This window comes from Eleutherodactylus coqui, chromosome 1 (assembly GCF_035609145.1).
Source record: "Eleutherodactylus coqui strain aEleCoq1 chromosome 1, aEleCoq1.hap1, whole genome shotgun sequence".
NCBI lineage: Eukaryota > Metazoa > Chordata > Amphibia > Anura > Eleutherodactylidae > Eleutherodactylus > Eleutherodactylus coqui.
This window is the reverse complement of record NC_089837.1, coordinates 350,925,766-350,949,825: the sequence shown is the minus strand read 5'-3', so window position 1 is coordinate 350,949,825 and position 24,060 is coordinate 350,925,766. Positions and strand designations below refer to the sequence as shown.

Sequence of the window (24,060 nt, the reverse complement as noted above, 5' to 3'; positions counted from 1 at the left end):
AACACATGGCAGGCCAGGACTTGTCTCTCCACTGTGCCAAGGTGGGAGGTAGACCACCGCTCCGGACTACCTGGTTGGCCGAGACACACAGCGCTTGTGGGCGAGTACCCCGTGTCTGCACAGAGATGCAGCTTTATCCTACAGCCACTCTTTATAGTCAGAGAGCTTTCGGAAAATGTGAGCAGTAACCCGATGAGATGCCCTACAGATCGGGGTCACGTGGGGCTGGAGATCAGGAAGCAAGATGCACAGCTGCCTGAGAGGAGATACGGCCGCCTCATAGCTGGGGATGAACTGTTAACTCTCTGCTTGCACCAAACCATCCAGGCTATAGCTCCCTGTGAGCCGCTCATCGCCCCGCCCCCTGAGCTGCTGCATGCCGGGAGTTGTAGTTTCCTCGGGGAGGTCACCAATATGGCTGCGCCCATGCCGGCATCGCGTACAGAGCATCGTGTAGCGTTTCCTAGAAGAGGATGAACGGCCGCGCGTGTCCTTACCGATAGAGGGAGCTGTGGAGTGGGCAAGGTCTGTGCCCCATGGTGAGGGATCATCCCACGGACATGAGCGATGCGCACCGGGGACTGCTAGTGGGATACAGTCTGCGGGGCTTGTCACTACTGGCAGGAGAGTCATCCTATTAGTAGAAACCTCTATCCGTGCCAGCAAGACTCGTGAACCCGCTGCCAACTATTGCCCGGGTGGCAGTAGTCACTAGTGTGACAGAACTGTGCCACTACTGCGTGGGCATGAGGGGTGGCAGCCGTCACTTATGGTACATTGGCTCTATAAGATCGCACACAAAACGGATTTGCATTGCAAAACCCGTGGTCGGCGCCCGCAGCACATACTGTTTGTTACATGCTATGGAAAAGCGCTTCATTCTGCACATTCGCAAATTAGAATTGCGATGGCACTGTTGTATCTTGTCTCCACTGGAACTAGGAGTGGAATAAGGTGTTTTTCCTGCTGAAGCTTTATGTAACGCCCGCAGTTGTGATTGGCTAAGTGCACTGCGGCTGAAGATGGCAGACGGGAGGACAAATCCCAGCGCTGGAGGTTGCCAGCGGGGGAATGCAGGGGACCAGCACACAGCGTTTCTGCCCTCAGGTGTGACAGTGGTGCTGCCTTGAGGGGTCGCTGGGCAGAGAAATGCCCAGGCAGGTGAACCTGACAGCGCCGAAGCTGGGAGGGGAGAAGGTCGCCGGGGTGAGCAGAACAGCTGCTGTCGCAGCGGCAGCCATCCTGTGCTGTCATTGCAGGGAGGACAGCAGGGAAGCTGCTTGAAGATAACCAAGGGCATGGCACAGCTGAGACAGGAGCCCAGCCAATCAGCAGCTGTGGGTGTACCCTATCCCTCTCACAGCACAATCCAACATCTGCACCCATTTTTGTGGTAGAGACAAGATACACCAGTACCAATTGCGATTTTTGCTTGCAAAGATCAAATCGAGCATGTTCCATTTTAGTGTGGATTCCGCATGGACGACTTCTATTCCACAGGCCATCCGCAATTCCCATTGCAGACAGGTCGCGGATTCTGCATCACTGCCTAGCGACGTTGCGGATAAAATTATATGAAAAAAAGTACTGTGCATGTATGATGGTGGCTTGCCACAGCTATCTGCAGTACTGATAAAAGATCAGTGAGAGGTAGGCAGTCGCCTGCTGCGGTCAGGGCTGGATTCCGCTGCCAGTCAGACCTGTTTGTGTGCAGCCGGCTTACGGTCTCCGCCAGCTGCCCTGTGCTGCCCGTATGGAGTAGTGCAGCATGATGAGCTAGTCCGACCACCAACCAGGCCAGAGCTGACACGTGTGGGCGGGGCCGGGGGCAGATGGGATTTCTATGGTTGTTGGAATTGTATTTTTGGCAAGAAGGAATAAATAAGTGATACACAGGAATAAATTACACGAACCATAAATGCCTCCACCAGCTCTTGGATTTCGGTCCTTCCACTGAAGTCTATGACAGAAATCCACAACGTTTTCTGCACCAAATCCACTGCTAAAACTAATTACCATGCTATGGATTTAAATGCCGCACCGCAGGTCAGTTTGGAGCTCCTCTGCATATTTCGTACACATTTACCCATGCGAAGAATAGAAATGAGTGATGCCAATAGGTTTGCACACCTTTCCATATTTTGCGCGTACATTTCACCCGCATGAAAAAAAACCGCAGCGTGCTGTATTTGTGCACCATAGGTCCCCAGAGAAGTCTAAGGAAGGGGGAAACACAAATGACTTAGTAGCCATTTAAATTGGGGCGCGTCTGTCTGCTTCACACAAACATGCTGGCGCAGAAAGTACAGGAAAATACCCCGACACATGCGTAAAAGACCCTTGTTCATAGTGCAAATACGTTATACTGAGGCAAGCGCAATTGTGTATACGCCCGTGTGACGCTGCCCTTACTGCAGATATTTTCCACCATGTGTGTACGAGATATTGACCATCTTATCCACATTGCAGTAATGCGGACAATCTGTGGCCAAACTGTCTTGTGTAAACACGGCAGGAGGCCTCCTCACATACTTGCTTGTGCCAGTATTTCTGGACCTTATTTTAGTGCTGGTGCCTTTTTTTTTTTCTTTAATCGCCATGTCTGAGGAAAAATGCCTGAAAAAAGGCCAAACCAAGGCATGCTGTATTTTGAGACCCACATCTATAGGCCTCTCACCAGCCAAGCCAGAAACCTGCGGCGCACTGATGAGGGGCAAACACCCCCAAATGGCTGTCTGTGTATGGTTGTTCTGCCTTTGGCTTAGAATTCTCAGCCAATGTTACAGGGCTTGTTAACCCCTTCCTACGATAGGATGTACAGTTACGTCATGCAGGTGCGGGGTATGTATGAAGAGAGATCGTTTCGCGACCTCTCCTGATACAGCGTGGGCGCCAGCTGTTTATTACAGCTGAAACCCACAGGCAATAGCTGCAATCAGCCGCACAGCTGAGCTGCACTATTAACCCTTTAAATGCCCCGAACTGCACCCCCCCCCCCCCCACATTAAAAAACTGCAGGAGCCGTGCGAGTGTCATGGCAGCCAAGAGCCTTTTGAATGGTCCCAGGGTTGCCTTAGCAGACTGCCTATCAAGCCGTTCCCGTGGGGTGACTTGATAGACTGCCTGTCAGATTTCAGTATGATGTAATGCTATGGCATTACATAATACTCTAGGAGTGATCAAAGCATTGCAAGTTGTGGTCCCCTAGGAGGACTAAAAAAGAAAGTAAAAATAAGATCAATAAAGTTTTACTAATTGTAAAAAAAAAAAAAAAAAAAAGGAACAGTTTAAATCACTCCCCTTTTGCCATATCTATAATAAAATAGTCTATATCATAAAACAAAAATACATGTTTTGTATTGCCACGTCCGTAAAAGTCCGATCTATCAAAGTATCATATTCTGTACCCTGCACGGTGAACATAGGCCGAAAAAAAAAAATAAAGAATGCCAGAAAGGCACTTTTTTGGTCACCCTGCCACCCAGAAAAAATGCAATAAAAGCGATCAAAAAGTTATATGTATTCTATAATGGTACCAATACAATTAAAAAAAACACATTTTCAGTACATTATATGATACATTAAATAGCACCAATGAAAACTACAACTTGTTCCGCAAAAAGCAAACCCTTATACAGCGACGTTGATGGTTAAATAAAGGAGTTACAATTTTTTAAAAGGGGGGAGAAAAAAAACGAAAATGGGGGAAAAAAAAGGGCTGCGTCCTTAAGGGGTAAAAAGATCTGACACTGACTTGCCGGAATGTTGCCTTCCTGTAGGTGGCGCTGTAGAGGTATTGTTCCATTTCCCCATTTAAGAGAAAAAAGAAACAGCATAGACCCCAAAAATGCAAAAAACTGTGAAAAATTAACAAAATAAATTAATGCACTGTTAGTGTTGCATTTTAGAACTCTCCGTTGACCGACAGCTAATATCTTACCATGGCGGGTTTTTTAATTGAAAATCCAGTGTTTTTCTGAAAGGTGGAGCTCTTCACCGGATGGTGTCTAGGTGCCAGCTCATCAGTTTGTAACATACTCATTAGTAACAGTGTGACATTATTCCGGTACTGATCAGTATTCGTAATACGTTGTGTTCTTTCAGCTATACGGTACAATGCCACCTTCTACATTATTTTTGGGCCTGAACATCTTGAACCCCAAGAGCATACTCGTGCGCCACCTTGTAACGGCTGTGGGGAAAAGCAAACAAGGACATGATCTTCCGACTTTTCAGTATGTTGGGCAAAAGCTTCGAAGAAAGGACCGTGTTTTTGTATGGGGCTTCTCTTACACAGGAGCGTTGGGGATTCCAAGCTTCGTAGTACCCGACACAGGAAGGAAGAATCCTAAAAAGTACCAGTTCACCCCCTATAGGCTGGAGATGGATGAAAAGGTAAGGGGTTTGTTCCTTCAGATCATGATTATTCTCACTGCCATTATGGAGTTGGAAAGGAATTTTTTCACCCAAATAGGCAAATTGGCTTCTGCCTCATTGTTTGTTTTTTTTGCCTTCCTCTGGATCAACAAGAGGGATGGAAAAAGGTGGAAACAGATGGACATTGTCTCCATTCTGGCCTAACATACTATGTTACTGTGAAAAGACTCTCGTCTGAATAGTCTAATTGGCTGTGGTGTGTCCGTGTGTTGTACCTGAAATGCACAGACAGGAAATTAACCCTTGTGAATGGGCCCTCGGGGTGATTTTATACCTAAGATTTCCATAGCCTCAGATGTAAGGATATATTTAGCTACATATTTCTCGTTGTATCTCTTCTCAGATCTCCTCTGCAGCCTGCGGTTATGGCTTTACGCTTTTATCATCCAAGACGACGGATGTCACAAAGGTTTGGGGAATGGGATTGAATAAGGACTCACAAATAGGATTTCATAGAAGCCGAAGAGATCGAAGTAAGAGTTTTTGTCATAAGTGTTCTATAGAATGTAAGCTGGATGACATGATGAATAAGTGTTTGGTCACTAATAGAGATGAGCGAACGTGCTCGGCCACGCCCCTTTTTCGCCCGAATACCGCGATTTTCGAGTACTTCCGTACTCGGGCGAAAAAATTCGGGGGTCGCCGTGGTGGCGCGGGGGGTTGCAGCGGGGAGTGGGGGGAGAGGGAGAGAGAGAGGGCTCCCCCCTGCTGCTACCCCCCGCGCCGCCACGCCTCTCCCCGGCCCCCGAGTACTTTTCACCCGAGTAGTGAAGTACTCGAAAATCGCGGTGCTCGATTGCGAAATCGCCCTTACCGAGTACGTTCGCTCATCTCTAGTCCTTAATGCTTAATTTACACCGGGTGACTGCTAAAGGACTGCACGAGCGGGTGGCGTCGAGCGACAAACAAAAAGTAAAGGAATAGTAAACAATGCTTTTCAATAAGTCGTAACGATTACTGTGCATTTCCGTTCGTTTGAACGATGTTTTCACAATATGGGATTGTCAAGTTAAGGAAACACCTGTCAGTGGGTTCCCCATGCCTTAAATTATCAGTTGCCCACCTCTCACTCTTCCCCACTCACACCACCGGCTCCGGTTTCCCTGTGACGTCACTTTGCAGCTGAGCCTGTCCACAGACAAGTTGCAGCAGCCAATGGCAGCGTTCAACAATCATGGCTGAGCGCTGTCATTGGCTGCTACAGCAGGTTTACGGGACGTTACAGCAGTTTGTAAACAAAGACTGAAGCTGGCGTTGGGGAATAAGTGAGAGAGGTAAGTAACTGCTGATTTGTTGTTTAACAAATGGGAGATTCAGGGACGGGTTTCCTTAACTTGGACAGCCCCTTAAAGCTCGTCTGCAGCGGGAGAGCGGAGCACTTTCACACTGCAATTTCTCGAACATTCTGTTCCACATGGTGAATTCACATAATATAGTACTGTAGTAAATGAGGTTTAACCCATTAAGGACAAAGCACTGTAAATTTATGGCGCTTGGTCCTGGGCTTTAAACCCAGCCGATAGTAAAATTACAGCGGGGTTTAAAGCCCCTGTCTCTGCAATCAGTCAGAAGCAGTCACAGCTGATAGGCAGGAGGGGTTTTTAACCCTTCCTGCCTCCTCCTTTCTATAGTACACAGCGCTCAATGAGCGCTATGTACTTAAAAGTGAAAATATAACTTCCGCTACAGGAGCTGGCAGTAACGTGACCACCGGGATTACCTGTCATAGTAGAGCTGCAGGGTCTTAGCAGACCCTGATCAGTTTTGCCAGTGACTAATGTCACTACAGGGGGATGTTTTCCCCTGTAACTGGGGCTTCCATGGATACTGCTCCTATGGATGCCCCAGCTACAGTGAGAAAGTATCAAATTAAAAAAAAAAAAGGGGGGGGGGGTTGAATGTCCCCCAGAGGTCTTATATGATGTCATGGGGGACATAGATGGTAAAAAACATAATTACATACATAAGTAAAACAAAATTACCGAATAAAACAATATATACATAAAAAAAGAAAATTACCCAAAGCCGATGGCAACCAAAACCGTCGCCGTATGCTCCCTGTAATCCCAAACTGTACATGTATATGAAAACGTCCGAAACAAATAGAGGGACCCGTTTCCATACTTTATTTTAGCGTAAATATACTAATTTTAAAAAAATACTATAAATGCTATAAAAATCTTTTTTTTTAAGCTTTTACCCCCAATAAAACTAAAAAATGGGGAAAAAAGTTAAGAAAAAGATATTTAAACAATAGCCCTATATACAGGGTGGAGCGCGGTAATTTGCTAATTTGGGAGTGAAATAAAAAAATAATGAACTTGTAAAAACTTTATTTTATGTTTTATTTACATTGAACAGTAGTGGAATTTACAAATTATTTGGTTTTAAATATTGTATCTGGCAAATGTTGCCCTTCGCTATCCACACACTGCTGCATACGTTTTCTGAAGTTCTCATGCACTCTTTCAAGCATGTCGACTGGTATTCTGGCAATCTCTCTGAGGGGTGATCTTAACTGGCCGGCACGCTCACCAGACTTAGCCCCATACGATTTTTTTTCCTTTGGGGTTACCTGAAGTCTAAGGTGTATTGCAACCGTCCCAACACCCTGGAAGACCTAAGGAACAATATTGACGCTGAGATTGCCAGAATACCAGTCGACATGCTTGAAAGAGTGCATGAGAACTTCAGAAAACGTATGCAGCAGTGTTTGGATAGCGAAGGTCAACATTTGCCAGATACAATATTTAAAACCAAATAATTTGTAAATTCCACTACTGTTCAATGTAAATAAAATATAAAATAAAGTTTTTTTACAAGTTCATTATTTTTTTATTTCACTCCCAAATTAGCAAATTACCGCGCTCCACCCTGTACAATGGAAAAAAAATACAGCAAAAAGGAAGGAAAAATAGGGCAGTTAAACCACCACATGGGTAAAATCCCTAAAAAAGTGTCTGGTCCTTAAAGGGGTTGTCTCGCGAAAGCAAGTGGGGTTCAGCACTTCTGTATGGCCATATTAATGCACTTTGTAATATACATCGTGCATTAAATATAAGCCATACAGAAGTTATACACTTACCTTCCCTGCGGTGGCGTCCCCGTCTCCATGGCTCCGTCTAACTTCAGCGTCTAATCGCCCGATTAGACGCGCTTGCGCAGAAGGGTCTTCTGCCTTCGGGTCTGTGCGGCAGCAGCAGCGTTCTGGCTCCGCCCCTTCTACGCGTCATTGCGTAGCTCCGCCCCGTCACGTGTGCCTATTCCAGCCTCCTGATTGGCTGGAATCGGCACATGTGACGGGGCGGAGCTACGTGATGACACGTAGAAGGGGGCGGAGCCAGAATGCTGCTGCCGAGCCGAAGGCAGAAGACCCTTCTGCGCAAGCGCGTCTAATCGGGCGATTAGACGCTGAAGTTAGATGGAGCTATGGAGACGGGGACGCCAGCGCAGGGAAGGTAAGTGAATAACTTCTGTATGGCTCATATTTAATGCACGATGTATATTACAAAGTGCATTAATATGGCCATACAGAAGTGCTTAACCCCACTTGCTTTCGCGAGACAACCCCTTTAAGGTACAAAACAGCCTGGTGCTTAAAGGTTAATAAAAACCCCATTTAAATGTGGTGAAAAAAAATGTGCATACAGATTTTGCTCCACTGCAAAATTCCCGCAAGGTTTCATTGTGCTTAGTTGTTAGCACTGTTACCTTGCAGCGCTGGGATCCTGGGTTCAAACTCCGCCAAGAACAACATCTGCATGGAGTTTGTATGTTCTCCCCGTGTTTGTGTGGGTTTCCTTAGAGTACTCTGGTTTCTCCCCACAGTCCAAAAACAAAGATGAATATAGATTGTGAGCCCCAATAAGGACAGAACGAAGTATCAAGGGGTTTAAAGTGCTGAGTAAGGCCTCTTTCATACGGGCTACAAATTCGGCGCTACAAAACTCATGTACATGAAGCCCATGGTGTCCAATGGGTTCTTTCAGGCTACAAAACATCTCTCATGTGAAAGAACCCATTGGAAACCATGGGCTTCACATACATGGGTTTTGTAGTGATGATTTTGTAACCCGTGTGGATGCGGCCTTACATGCATGCGCTATATAAGTAAAGGTTATTTAATTTATACCTTTTGTTGTGTGCAGAGGACAGAATTGTGAATTTAAAGGAGTCATCCATTTATCATTGTGTGAGTTTTGATTTTTCACGTATGTCTTATATTAAAGCTAAAGGGTATGAATACATCCTGGAGCCGTCGCCCGTCCCCCTACCGCTGGACAAGCCGCAGACTACACGAGTCGTACAAGTGTCATGTGGCAGGGCGCACTCCCTTATTTTGACAGATAATGAAGGAGGTAATTAAAAAGTAATCCGTAGGTGATGACATGTTGTCTGTGTAATATGATATTGTGGGGTATATAGATGTAGAGACCTTCCGAAGCATCAGGAAAAACAATACTGTAGAGTTTAGGTCATTTTCATCAACTTTATTTATTTTTAAACCACACATTTCACAAAATAAATATGCAGATGAAAATACTGAGTGACATGAAGGGAAGGGGGGGGGAGGAACTGATTATCACAAGAATTGTTAATGTTGTTATATACAACCTCTGACTTTGATAGGAAAAATACATCTGGCTTAGGCTGCCTGCATACGGCTGGGTTGGATCCCACTGCGAGAATTCTAGCAGCAGGATGCGACCCATGCCCCGGTATTGAGCTTATACTCACCTGTCCGGCGTCTTCTCTCTCTGCACTGCGATGTGCTGGCTGGCGTCCAGCCGCACATGCGCAAAGAAGACCCAACATGTCACCAGTGACGTTTCAGTGCAGACCTCTGCGAGGCTCACACAGATATAGGAAGTGCCGCAATTTGTTTATCGCGTAAGTTTTGACATCATCAAATCGCAGCTGCCTGCATAGGATTGCATTATCTAATGCAATTCTATGGCAGCGTGCACGAGTGGAAATCCTGCCGCGGAATTTCGGCCCGTGTGCAGGAGGCCTTAGGCCCTGCATACCTCCTTAAACTGTATTGCGGATGACTGTGGAGGCTCACAGACGGTCATGCGCAATACAGTTTGTTTTATTTTTATTCTTTGTATTTCCTGTGTCGTCGCTTAGCGATAACGCGGGTACCCGCAGCGCATATGCAATGTTGATTGTAGGATCAGACGTCTCCATTGACTTCAATTGAGGCCATCCGTGCAGATTCCATGGAAAAGTAGGGTATGCTGCGATTTTTCTTCTGCTTGTGGAATACGCAATTCGTATCCGTGAGTGTGAAGGAAAAATCGGAAGTACATGCCTTTCAATCCCCACGTTTACCGCAAATCGTCTGCGCGCACAGTAATTGTGGAATGCGCAATACAAATCTGGTTGTATGAGAGCGGCCTTAGGCTAGTTTCACATGAGTGTGAACTCGCGTGTTCTTTTTTTTTTTTGTTGCGAGATGCACATAACACTCACCAATATGGTGTCATACACATGAGCGATGTTGTCCCTCACCGTGATGCGGCAAGGGAAAAAATCGCAGCATGTCCTTTTTTTTTTGCATTCCTCAAAACCCTTCGCCCATTGATGTCAATGGGACCTTACATACATCACATGCTCTGTGATGTGAGGTTTCAAAAAGTGCCACCTTTTCATATTGGGTGATTAAAGCCTTATCTCCCTTACAATCCTAATCTCTTCTATACATACATATGGCCACTTGCCCTTACAAGCCTAAAACCTGCCCTGAATTCAAATGATATCGGATCGGCATGCCACGACCTAATGTGTATTATATTTTCAGTCTTCAGCATTGGGAATAATTCGTATGGACAGTGTGCGAGACGAATTGTTGAAGGTGAGATATACAGGTAAGAAATATTACATGCATACTGAACCTGGAGCCATATTGATGTCATGTGGTTGCGAAGGGTGTAGGAAGCGAGCTCAGCTGCCAGAAATGGCCACAATCGGCGTTCACTACTTAGATGCTGCTGTCAATTCTGGCTGCTGCATCTAAGCAGTAGGTTGTGACAAGATGATTGTTGGCAATGTTAATTGTGTATGGGCTGTGGGTTGGACGCCTCCATTGACATCAATGGATGTCATCCGTGTGGAATCTGCAGTAAAATGGAGCATGCTTTGATTTTTCTTCTGATCGCGGAATACGCAATAAGAAAATGCATGCCATTCAATGCCCGCATCTTACTGCGGACCGACTGTGTGGATGCCGGTTGTGAAATCTGCAATTCAAATCCAGTTGTGTGAGCCTAGCCTAAGAGTAACAACTGATAAATATCCCGCTATTTACCCACATGGTGAATGCCATAAGAAAAAAAAACCAATGCCAGAGTTGCATATTTTTGGACACCTTGTCATTTAAAAAAATGTAGTAAAATGTGACCAAAAAGTCATGTTCTCAAAATGCTACAAATGAAAATTTATAGCTTGACCCATAAAAAACCAAGACCTTACACAGCCCTGTTGATGGGAAAATTAAAAAAGAATATGAAAAAAGTGTACAAAAATATATAAATTTGGTATTGCTGTAATCATACTGACTCACAGAATAAACTGAACACTTTTAACTTATCTTTCTTGTCATACAAAACGCCCCACAAAAAATGAAACCCCTCAAGCTATAGCATAATTGTGGTGGTTTTCTGTTTTCACCACACCTATTATTTTTAACCCATTAGTGACAGCCCCATTGCCTTTTTACGTCCTGGCTGGCTGAGCTTTAATCCTCAGGGCCCTAAAAACCCGCTCGCTCTGAGGATTAAAGTCACGGGGGCCTGTGGATGTGACAGGTCCATTATCTCACATCTACTGCTCTCGGCATTTCTGCCTCCAAATCCTAGATACTGACATCCCGCCTAGAGTAGGGTTGTGTGATAGATTTAAGATTAACCCTTTGCAATACAATTTTGGATTCAGGGTTTCCTAGGGGGCTTTCTCTTTTTGCCATTATACAATGGCGCCATCTGCTGGCTAGAGCCAGTACTGCAGTATAAGACATATGCTGAAGAGGCCCCCGACAACAGAGCGGCCAGTAATATAGAGTAAGAATACCCTGCCAGACGTCTTCTGACATCGGAACTTTCAATCAGAATGTCTTCAGACGTCGGACAGTGGCTTGGAAAGGGTTAACCCTTTCCAATCCAATTTTGGATTAAGGGTTTCCTAAAAGGCTTTCTCTATTTGCTGTTATACAACGGTACCATCTGCTAGCTAAAGCCAGTGTGTGTGTGCCAGAGAGGCTCCGACAGCAGAGTGGATGGTAATAGACGGTAAGAATACCCTGCCGGACGTCTTCTAATATTGGAGCTGTACAAGCTTCAATCAGAATGTAGGAAGACGTCAGACAGTGGATTGGAAAGGGTTAATAATGTAAGGCAATAATGGGCTCATTCTCCCACATCCAGTAGACGTTCTCATTCTTGCCCAAAACTCAGATAGCTGAAATCCTTTACCCCAACACCCCCACACCCAAATTCAGTACACAGTCAGTCTGACCGCAGACTCAGAGAATGGTTTACTTGAGCAACTCAAGTAGCACATGAGCCAAATTGTAAGCCTTAGGTAAATAAATGCATGAAACTTGTTGACCGTTATGCCATTTGTTTTCTTACTAGTGGAAGCCAATTAGTTCACAGAGTTAAGCGGCTTGATAGCAGAGTTGTTCAGGTAAGTCACAGCACTAATGTGTTTAAACTACATGTTTTAAGATATTGCAGTTTGTGTCAAGAGGGCAACCCCTGTTCATATACCCTGTGTAGGGCGTACAAAATGCATAGAGCTCCCCTTTATGGAAAGCTGTTTAGTAAGAGCAACAGGTCTTCTGCTGAACCTTCTGCAGTCCTGGTATTGCATGCGAATGGCCATCCTGTAATACTATGTCTCCCCTGCAGTGGACACTGCAGGAGAAATGTGTAGCTGGCCATGGCTTCTCCCTGAGGGTGGGACTAGGGTGATCAGCTGTTTGCCCAGAACCCTGCATTTTGGGAGGGATTGTGCATCTTGGTAATCCCACTTTTTAAATTTTAAACAGATATGCAGTAAGATGTCCCCTCTTGCAAATTTGTCGCGTCATTGGCTGGCCATACACCCGATATTAAAATCTACACCTACCTGAAGCAGTAGGTCTACTTAGAAATTATAGTAAATGCATTGGACTGAGGAGAACCCACCCTCCTACCTAACCTCACCACTTTCCAAAGATGTGGAGAGACGTAAAAAGTTGCACATTTTAGCATGCGCCAAAATTTGCAATTTTTCTGTCTAAACACTGGTGTAAACTGCTTTAAAACTTTTTCTTCTCATTATCTGATGAGTAGTTAAACAGCAGAAAGATTCCACAGTAGAATTAAAATTGCCATTCCGTAGCAGAACTTTGCACATTCTGCTGCAGAATCGCCATGGATGGATTTCAGTCCCTACATTTTAAAGACTGACGTTTGTGCTGAAAGTCCGCAGCTTTGCTACAAGATGATGAGCGCTGCTGATTTGAAATGTTCATTCTTCTATGCAGAATTTTTTTGCCACTTACAAAAATTTAAAATCCCCTCCAAAATTTTTGAAAATGCATTTGGACACCTATGTATTTGTGTTTGCAGGTTGCATGTGGACAAGACCATTCTCTGTTCAGGACCGAGCAAGGAGAGCTTTATTCCTGTGGCTGGGGGGCTGATGGTCAAACAGGTCATTGTCTAATGGCTTTAAGTGTTGCTTTAGATTTATTTTAGTGTCTGCTGAAGTCAATTAGGGACGTGTTATATATAATATACAGACTTGGAGGAAACTCTGCAGTCTTTAGGTCAGTTCACATGCAGTGGAATTACTGTAGAAAGCTTTTGGGCCAATTCCATGGTAATCCACTGGGAAATCTGCACCAAATCCTGGGGGTTTTGTTGCTGCTTTCCCTCCCAAAAACAGCGGATAGTCTAAAATGAAAACACTATATTCTCCTCACTTGTCATTTCCATGGCAACCCAATTTACCGCAATGATGTGTGACGGATAATCTGCCACAAAATTCGCAACAATTTTGACTTCTTCTTTGAACTCGCTGGGGAAAATCCACAGCAAACGCTTAGCTAATCTGTCGGAAATGGACATGCTGTAAATGCAGGCCAGGTTCTGCACAGTAAATTGTCACAGCGTGTGGACAAGATTTGTTCAAATTGTATATGCTTTACTGCCGCTGTACTTCAATGAGGATTTTGTGGCAAAAATTCAGGACAGAAAATCCTCAACAATTTTGTTGCAATTTGACCTGCCCTTCCATTGATATTCCTCATAATCAAGTCCTAGAGACTCTAAATTGTGGTGTTCGTTAAACAGGCTTGGGCTGCTGCTTAGTATCAGTGGATGTGCTAGTGAATGCCTCTTCAGTGATCCAGTGTTGTCACCCACCTCATTTGAATAAGTGGTGCACATATTTATATACACTGCCAGCACTTCAGGACTTGGTGGTTACAGAGAGTAACTGTGTGACTGGGACTCGGCATTGGGGGTAACTAATTCCCAGCTAAGTGCTCTTTACTTTTGTTGTATTTTTTACTTTAGTTTCCGTTGGTATAAGCAAAAATGTAACCATTAATATTTCTTAGTTCACTGGTATAAAAGTAATCAATCTTCAACTCCCATCATCCACCATTGCACTATATTGTATAAGCGATCAAATGATTGCAAGTTCAAGTCCCCAATGGGGGCTTAAAAAAAAGTAAAAATAAGTAAAATAAAAGTGTGTGTGTATGTATGTGTATATATATATATATATATATATATGTGTGTATATATATATATAATTAAAAATCCCACTTTTCCCATTTATCAAATCCAAAACAGTAATATTAAAAAACTAGCATTGTTGCATCTGTAAAGGTCCAATTTATTAACATATCACAATATTACTGTCACACAGTAAATGCCAGTAGAAGACGAATATACACGCGTTTTTTCCCACCCTGTCTCCAAGAAAAATGAGTAAAAGGCAATCAAAAAGGTAGCAATAAAAACTACAGGTCTCCTTACAAAAAAAAATAACCCTCACAGCCCCATTGATGGAAAAATACAGTTAAGGGGTTAAAAGATGGCGACCAGAATAAGTGTTTTTGTTCTTTTTAATTTATTTTATTAGCAGCAGTCCTTTAAAAAAAAACAAAAAAACTTAAATTTGGTATCGCTGTAATTGTACTGACCTACAGAATAACTTGTCATTTTTACTGCATTGTGAACACTGTAAACCCGCACTCACTCGCAAAACAATGGTACAATTGCATTTTCCCCATTTTGCTCCACTTGTGTGCTGGCGCCCTTAGTGCCCACTAAACAGATGTATACTGGGTCCTCACTGTTTCTCTGTAACTTCTGCAGCGATACTGTTTTTGCCACAGAACTGTACATATTGTGAATAGCCTTTTTTGGGGTTCTCTATATTCTTCCAGGTCAGGGACATTACAACATCAACAGTGAACTTGCCAAACTTTCTGGTGACCTGGCTGGTGTGAATGTTGTGCAGGTAGCCACCTTTGGAGACTGTTGCCTGGCGGTGTCGAGTGAAGGAGACGTTTATGGCTGGGGAAATTCTGAATACTTACAGTTTGCATCGATAACTGATCTCACACAAGTAAGATAATAATTTGTGAAAGTGTCATGAACAGAAGACTGATGTTTTAAAGTGTACGCTTCAACTGTCTTGGGCTAATAGGAACCTATAGAATTCTCCTCCCTGCTCGGGTACCTTGTTCAGTACATACGCTCTTTGTCTAAAAAAAATCAAACACCTAGAAGGAATTTTGCTACAAAACTCGGCATGCAGTTACATCTCAGGCGGATATGTAAATGATTAGAGTTGCGGTGTGATTAGATGAACGGTCTTGTCATCTGAGGCCCTAAAAGTGGTTCCACCCTTGTCCTATAAGAAGGCTCTCAGAGGCAGTGACCTCTTTATCTGCTTATGTAGGGCTTGTTGACCACTAGACGCGCCTCTGATGCAATTCAAGAGATTTCACACAGTTAACCCAGTTTGAGAGGGCCAGGTTTCTGGAATGCAAGAAGTTGGATGGTCGCATTGTCAAATTGCCCACCACCTGGGTCGTTCTTACCAGACTGTTAGGAGGGGTTGGAATCAGTGGATGCATGATGGCACGTGCACAAGGCAACCCAGCTCAGGACACCCTGAACAGAGCACCAGTAGAGAGGATCATCTGATTGTCCGACAAGTCCAAGCAGTTCCAACTGTTTCATTGTCCGACACCCAGAGACAGGTGGCACCATCGTTACACGCCCGTGTGTCTGTTGGAAGCATTTCTAGGCACTTAGCTGAAGGAAGTTTTGTCACACGGGGCCCATTACATGTACTTCTTCTGACACCCTCCCACAGTTGCCTCTGTTTGCAGTGGTGTTGTGAACGATGAAACTGGACTGCTACAGAGTTCATTCAGGTTGTATTCAGTGACAAAGCCAGGTTTAGTTTAGCCTCTGACGACGGCTGTGTTTGTATGTGTATTAGATTTAATAAAGCCTGAAACTATTTTCATGAAAACGTCTTGAAGAATATGGATTCCAGTGTTCTGCCTTACCACTCTGTTTAACTTGTGACTTTTGGTGGATTATTGAGGTCCTAATCCTGGGTAAGCGTGCACATGCTATAACTTCCACAAGCATAGCTTGAATTTTGTGTGCTGTTGTGAACACAGCCATCCCATGTCAGAAGTTGTCATCTAGAGACCTAGGGGTGAACGGCTCGATCCTGCCTTTGCTGTGGAGCGGCACACTGCCTCCACTATTGTGATGGTCTGGGGGGCCAGCACATATGACAGTCGGTCCCCCCCAGTAGTGGTACGAGGGACAATGACCGCTCAGCGATATGTTCAGGACATCCTGCAGCCACATGTGTTCCTCTCATGGCGGCTTCCAAGAGGCATTTTCCAGCAGATGATGCTTGGCCACATACAAGGGGTCACAGGAGCCTCCACAACATTGTCAGACTTCTGTGGCTGCCCGGTTGTCAGACTTATCACCGATAGGACATGTATTGGACCAACCGGGGCGCCAACTTTGACAGCCTAGGAGTGCACGATCTAGCTAATGTGGACCGATATACCACAGGATACCATATAGAACCTGTATGCCTCCATGCCCGTGGTATCACATCTTGTATCCAAGCTAGAGGTGGTACAACAGGGTACTAGAGCCTCTATGCCAGCCTGTATCACATCTTGTATCCAAGCTAAGGGTGGTACAACAGGGTACTAGAGCCAACATGCCCACCTGTATCACATATTGTATCCAAGCTAGACGTGGTACAACAGGATGCTAGAGCCTCCATGCCCGGCCGTGTCACATCTTGTATCCAAGCTAGAGGTGGTACAATAGGGTACTAGAGCCTCCATGCCTGTCCTTATCACATCTTGTATCCAAGCTAAAGGCGGTACAACAGAGTACTAGAGCCTCCATGCCCGGCCGTGTCACATCTTATATCCAAGCTAGAGGCGGTACAACAGGGTACTAGAACCTCCATGCCCGGCCGTGTCACATCTTATATCCAAGCTAGAGGTGGTACAATAGGGTACTAGAGCCTCCATGCCCATCTGTATCACATCTTGTATCCAAGCTAAAGGCGGTACAACAGAGTACTAGAGCCTCCATGCCCGGCCGTGTCACATCTTATATCCAAGCTAGAGGCGGTACAACAGGGTACTAGAACCTCCATGCCCGGCCGTGTCACATCTTATATCCAAGCTAAAGGCGGTACAACAGGGTACTAGAGCCTCCATGCCCGGCCGTGTCACATCTTCAATCCAAGCTAGAGGTTGTACAATAGGGTACTAGAGCCTCCATGCCCATCCGTATAACATCTTGTATCCAAGCTAAAGGCGGTACAACATGGTACTAGAGCCTACATGCCCACCTGTATAACATCTTGTATTCAAGCTAGAGCCGGTACAACAAGATGCTAGAGCCTCCATGCCCGCTGTATCACATCTTGTATCCAAGCTAGAGGTGGTACAACAGGATATTAGAGCCTCCCTTCAAGGGGTTTGTTCTCCACAATAAATGATCCTCAGATATTGTAATCACTTATATCAATGTTACAATCACACAGAGAAAGTTTCATTAGATACCGACAACTTCTTCTAGGGGCTTGATGTTTATTTTATTTTTTGGCATGGAGTATATCTTACATTCTAGTGTAATTGCCAGGCATCTATATATTTACAGATGGTCCACAAAAATGGAGTGTGTTCTTCTACTGTTCATGGCATCCAGCAGAGAAAAACCTACTATCTGTGATTTTCTTCCCTGCAGTTCGCACTGAGTATGCACAGAATAGTGGAAAGGAATGGAAGTTCACAGCCAAGAACATGGGCACCTTTTTACATGCATATTTCCAAGTACACGCTGGGACATACTGTATGCACATATGTTCATACACCAATAGAAACTTTGAAACCCCTACAAACATAGTGACTTGCATCAATACCTATGTATATACATTTATATTCTGACATCGTGTGGGCACAACAGGACAGGGCTGCTCCTGCTTGCAGTCATATGAATATGTTTGAGCTGTAAAAATATGCTATATCTCTACTCTCCAAATGGGTTTCTGTATAATGTTGGCTGCCACCTGCTGGTGAGAAGTGCATATCACACTTGTAATGTCCACCAGTTAGAAGCTTCCGGTATTATCTACAGGCTCATTCAGGACATGAAAGGGAGAATTTTTGGAAGAGCTTTTTTCTTTTCTTTTTTTCTTTTTTTAAAATTCTTGCATTTGAGGGGAAAAATGATTACTACCAGAGTAAAGGTGATGGTTCACAGAAAAAATTGGAAAATCACAGGTATATGCATGGTACTCTAACACATGTGCGTACACACAGCACCACTTCCCCCTTCTTCATCCTTCCCAAATTTATTAATACCTATCAACGCTTGCATTATCAGCCCCCTCATCTATATACTCTATAGAAATTTGGGGAGGTAGATGGTTTTGAAAATATTAATACACTTAAGGGAGGCGACGCCCATGATTTAGGGCATATTTACACGGCCAAGAATAACGTGCGCATTCTGTGCGATTGCGAGATATATGGAACTCGTGTCTTGTAATAACCTCTTACTTTCAATGGGTTAATGTACATAATAGAAATGGGTCTGTTCAACATCTGGTACAGTTGCACATCAGCTGCTAGGTTCTTGAAATGTATGGCACATAGTAATGAGACAGGGAGTGGTATAGGTACCCCCAGTGTGAAACAGTAAGGTTGGACCAGTTAACTCTCAGACCTGAAAATCCCTCTGTTAAGGCCCATTTACACACAAAGATTGAAAGATTTTGCGATCTATTTGCATAAATTGGTAATGGCCATTAACGCATTATCGTCTTCATTTGCATGTAAAAGGGCCTCCAGGATCTATTTGCAGAGCCCAGCATGTAATTAATCACATGCCCACCTGTGCAAACAGCTGCATTGTTCTCTTCTTGGTTGCTGGCAGATTACAATGTTATCTGCCGGCTTTCATGGAGAACACAGCTTATGCTCTGCTGAGAGATAAATGTGTTTGCTTTACCTCTCAGTAGCTGAATGATGGATTTTAAGTTCACCTTAAAATCATTGTTCAAACAAAAAGTGCCCGATGCCTGCGTTTACATGTAAAGATTATCGCTAACTTTCAGTTGTTTGAACAAATTTTGAGCGATAATCGGTACATGTAAATGAGCCTTAAGTCTTAATTAGTTCTTAAATGTATGTGCTGTATTACCATTTGTATTGTTAGAGAGCGAGCTTACACTTTTGTCTTTTCTTAAGGTCAACGTTCCTCGGCTCTTACCGTTCCAGAACGTCGGGAAGGTGAAGCAGGTGGCATGTGGTGGGACTGGTTGTGCTCTTTTAAATGGTTAGTGTATACTGCGGTGCTGAGAATTTGAAGGTCTAGTTTTATATTTTGGTTTAAGTAATTCCTATGTTGACACCATATCTGCTGTGTACACTTGGCTTATACACTAGGAAATGCTGCTTTGTTATCATGATGATCTTGTATGAAGTTTTCTGGAACTACAGATCCGCTCATGAAGAGATGAGTCAGCGCTCTACGTGTTATTACTGCACTGATATGAAGACTTATCGAATGTTATAATATGCTTATTATAATAACTTTTTTCTTTATCATCAAGTTGTGGAAAAAATGTTAATTTATTTCTTTACAGTAGACTATGTTGAACAATTCTGTTCTGTATTTACTTTTTCTTTAGAAGATGGAAATGTCTTTGTTTGGGGCTATGGGATTCTCGGGAAAGGACCAGAGTTTATGGAATCTTCCATGCCAGAAGTAATCCCTCCAACGCTGTTTGGTCTAAATGACTTCAACCCAAACGTGAAGGTGTCTATGATCTCTTCGGGCCTCGGCCACTTTGCTGCAATAACAAGTAAGTTTCTGCCAACATTTTAAAAAAAGACTTAGGCCTCATATCCACTAGGAAATTCAGGCCCGCGCAAATTCTCCATGCAGAAGCCTCCTATCCCGCAGACATGAGGCCTATAAATGCTGCTCCCCCGCGGCAGAGCAGAAATTCTGCTGCGGGTGTGCCAGGGTTACAGAGCCGCGGGAGCTGTCTGTGCAGGAAACCCACAGAAAATGGAGCATGCTGCGGGTGTTTTCCCGCATGTGCGATCCGTGTGGCAGGGAAAAAGGACATCAGCAGGTATTTACTTACCTGCAGGTGTCTAATGCATGCCTATGGGGTGCGGATCACGCGTGCGGGTCACCTGCGTGGATTTACCAAATATAATTACCCAGTGGACATGAGGCCTTACATCCTAAGACTAACTATAGTCAATAGTAAAATTATTCCTTATAGTGTAATCTGGAAAGAAGGGGCAGTGTTGGCATTTGGCACTGCTTTCTGCCTGAAGACTAGGCTAATGCTGGAAAATAGTGCTGCATTACTTGTTTTCAGATGGCACAAGTTCAAGAAACTCTCTTATTTTTTTTATAGACCTTAAACAGTCTGCCTAGGATAGAGTCCTCTCTTCATCCTCTTCCTCAGGCATTGAATTTGTTGCCATGATCCAGATGTTGGGATCACCTTATAGGAAATCTGTCACTAGGTTTATGCTGCCCTACCTGACAGTAGCATAAAATAGTGACAGACCCCGATTTATAGCAATGTCACTTGTCAATATGCAGTATTTTTCATAAAATCACAGGAACAGTGCAAACCAAGCGCTGTGTAAGCCAAGAGTCCTTTCAATGCTATGTGCACCCTCTTGTGTCTTCTGTGTTCATGAGTGGCGGGCTACCCCTGCCCACCTACCTCTACGGCTTTTTCCTATGGACAGTTACAAGCCATTAGCTATCACTCCGCAATGGAAGGGTGGTAAGCCAGCCACTCATGAATATGATGACTCGATAGCGCATGCACATTATTGAGCAGACTCCTGATTTACAGAGCACTTGGCTCGTACTGAACACTATCGGGATGTCTGTCCCTACTTTATGCTGCACTCAGGGCAGCGTAAACCTGATAGATTTCTATTTAAGTCATTTATTGCCATGGAAAGCTACAAAATGGCATTTGTAAGATGTAGGAAATAAGTTTCCCTGGTATAGTCTGTTTTGGTAAAGTTTTCTATATAACCTATTTTGTTTCCCCACATTCTGCATTTTGCAATTAATATAAAATATTTTTAGATTAGGAGGTAAAATCCAATCAAGATATATTAATGAAGTGAGTTGCAACATTGAAACCACTTAGGTTTTTCCACTTTGAATTGTGGAGAGTTTATAAGCCAACAGTTATAATAAAAGTAGTACAGTCTACATATTATGTGCTTGATATGAATAATAATTCTATAGGGATAATCTGTGCGTTTGTTTTAAAATTTGCTCCAAAAAATGTTTTTTTTTGTTGTTTTTTTTTTTAGGTAACTGTAGAGGACTTGAGCCATAACTATGATAATGCATTGCAGTACTTCTGTACTGCAATGCATTATTGCTCACAATAGCAGGCCTGGACACCAGTGTATGGCATCTGGTTACCATGGCATCCAATCGGCCCTGACTCTGTGAACATGCCATGATGTACATTGAACATGGCATGTAAGGGGTTTAAGAGTGGGGATCAATGTCCCCACTGTTGCAGCAGGAGGTCAGCTATCAGTCACAGCTGGCTTTCGCTGCAGGATAGTGTGGACTCCCTTCTGAGCCAGCACCATTCATAGCATGTAAGTTTATGTCCTGTTGTGTCAAGTGCCCAACAGCCAGGACATAAACTTACTGTGGCATTAAGAGGTTAAGGTACCTTTTATACAGGGCAATTATCACCTGAATAATTGCTGAAAACAGCGAATTCAGGCAATAGTCACTCAATGTACAAACGGCCATCAACCGGGCACAGAGCGACAGATTGCTCACTTGTCAGTTGCTTGGTTTGTAGCAGAACTGAAAACCAAACAACTGTCAGTCCATGTACACAGCAATCTCTCAGTCTTTGAACAATGCCTGTTTACAGTGAATGGGGTTTGGGACCAGAAGAGATCTCTGGCGCGTTCCACCTTCATTCACAGAGTGACTATCGCTCCTGTGTGAAAGTACAGAAACGACCCATGTTAAGGTTCCTTAAGACTCTCCACTGGACACAACACCATGTGACAGTCTTGCTTCAAGTCGCCTTTTTAAAACCTTTTCTTTTCTTGTAGATATTGGAGAGTTGTTTGTTTGGGGTAAAAATATGAGAGGCTGCTTGGGTACTGGAAGACCTGATGACCAATACTTTCCATGGCGGGTAAGATACCTTTCTACATATCAGCTGTTTCGTAATCTGAATCTCTCCTGTTTGACTTGCAGGTCATATGAGAGATGTAAAATCTGTTGCTTGGGTCTCAAAATATCCAGGGTGCAGGCACCCACAACAGAGTATATTAAAGGGGTTCGACCAGAATTAATTTTTAGCCCATATCAATAAGATAAGTAATAAAAGTTTATTGATTGGGGTCTTACTGCTGAGACCCTTACTGATCCCCAAAGCAGGGGTCCCATTATACTCCCCTTCCACCATCCTCCTTGCAGTGAGGAGGAGATTGAATGACACGATGGCCGTGCATACACGGTGCCTCTCTATTCATTTTCAATGTGACTACCGGAGATAGCTGAGTACAAGAACTTGGCTATTTCCATCAGCCGTTTTGAAATAAATAGAGTGTTGGTTGCGCATGGTCAGTCATCGCTCTATTCAATGTGATGTCACTGCAGGTGGGGAAGCATCCTCGTTCTCTGGATCGTGGGGTCTCAGACTTTGGATAGGTGATAAAACTTAATTCTGGTACAATTACGTTAAACAGGGGATAGAAAGAAGGAAGTCCATAATTCTACCTGAGAAATGTGCATTAAGGGATAACTGGCCATTGTGTCCCATTTCACTCCCCCCCAAAAAAAATGTATATAAATATTTTTTTTAATTTCACTATCTATGTACGTGTATTTTGTAAAGGCACCATGAAAACATATTTTATATTAACATGATTCATAATTTAGTTACTTGCTTATGAAGTTAACCAATGTGTTTATCTTTTTGTTTCCCTTTTATCAATTTGTATCTTCTTGCAGGTAACCGTCCCCGGAGAAGTAATAGATATTGCTTGTGGTGTTGACCACATGGTAGCCCTTGTGAAATCGCTTGCCTAATGAAGAGAAAACATCATGGTTGCATATGTTATGTGTAGAGATGAGCGAACCTACTCGGACACGCCCCTTTTTCGCCCGAGTACCGCGATTTTCAAGTACTTCCGTACTCGGGCGAAAAGATTCGGGGGGCGCCGTGGGTGAGTGGGGGGTTGCAGCGGGGAGTGGGGGGGAGAAAGAGAGAGCTCCCCCGTTTCCCGCTGCTACCCCCCGCTCCGCCACGCCTCCCCCCGCCCCCCGAATCTTTTCATCCGAGTACGTTCGCTCATCTCTAGTTATGTGCTGTTCTTCAGATAGAACTTGTTTAATACTCTTTTATAATGGTGTAAATCTGAGGATGGAAGTTTGCCAACAGTGGTGTGTTTTACTAAATCAGCTGGGTTTATGGCATAAATTCATAAATACAGCTTTCAATGCCTTGTAAATGTGAAGCATTTTTATAATAAACAACTAATCATAGAAAGGTCTAAAGAAAAATTATCAATATACCCCTGATTTGTCAATTTCGCTACCTTTTGAAGATGGTGTAAAGAATGTATTAGGAAATTACATAAATAGCAGCTCTCGAATACAATTGCTGTAGACTCCGTGTAGGTGCCGGTGTTTTCATGTAATAAGGATATATTGCCGTTCTTGCCCAGATTTTCACAACATTTTGAGAATGTTGCGTCAAAATGTGTATAAAAAAAAAAATCACAGAAAGAGGTCACATAGTTACTGATACAAGAGGGCAGGTATATACACCACATCACCACATGCAGACAGCCTGCTATATGGAGGAGCATTGCACAGCTGTAAGGTACTGTTGAACAGCCACTCACACACCCTCCTTATATTGAGGGGGGCGGCTGCCTACTACTTATTTCTGCACAAAAAGAAGGCATATACAGGGTGTCGGGCCACATGGTACTTGCAGTGCACCATGCAGGCTTAC

General features: G+C 43.9%; 1 protein-coding gene across 1 annotated transcript; it reads left to right on the top strand.

Annotated features, from left to right (window-relative positions):
- The first annotated feature begins 402 nt into the window (after positions 1-402).
- RCC1L (RCC1 like) lies at positions 403-23,606 on the top strand. The gene is made up of 12 exons (XM_066576743.1): positions 403-539; positions 4,105-4,395; positions 4,781-4,910; positions 8,667-8,795; positions 10,241-10,307; positions 12,072-12,123; positions 13,053-13,137; positions 14,885-15,066; positions 19,256-19,343; positions 19,699-19,872; positions 22,145-22,230; positions 23,052-23,606. The coding sequence occupies exons 1-12, from the start codon at positions 537-539 to the stop codon at positions 23,127-23,129; spliced, it is 1,365 nt and encodes a 454-aa protein (XP_066432840.1). The 5' UTR covers positions 403-536; the 3' UTR covers positions 23,130-23,606.
- Positions 23,607-24,060: the final 454 nt, after the last annotated feature.

Excerpts from the sequence above, each read along its gene's own strand:
- RCC1L (XM_066576743.1), top strand. Across the intron at positions 10,308-12,071 it reads GTTGAAGGTGAGATATACAG|TGGAAGCCAATTAGTTCACA; the intron begins GTAAGAAATATT and ends TTTTCTTACTAG. Across the intron at positions 22,231-23,051 it reads ACCAATACTTTCCATGGCGG|GTAACCGTCCCCGGAGAAGT; the intron begins GTAAGATACCTT and ends ATCTTCTTGCAG.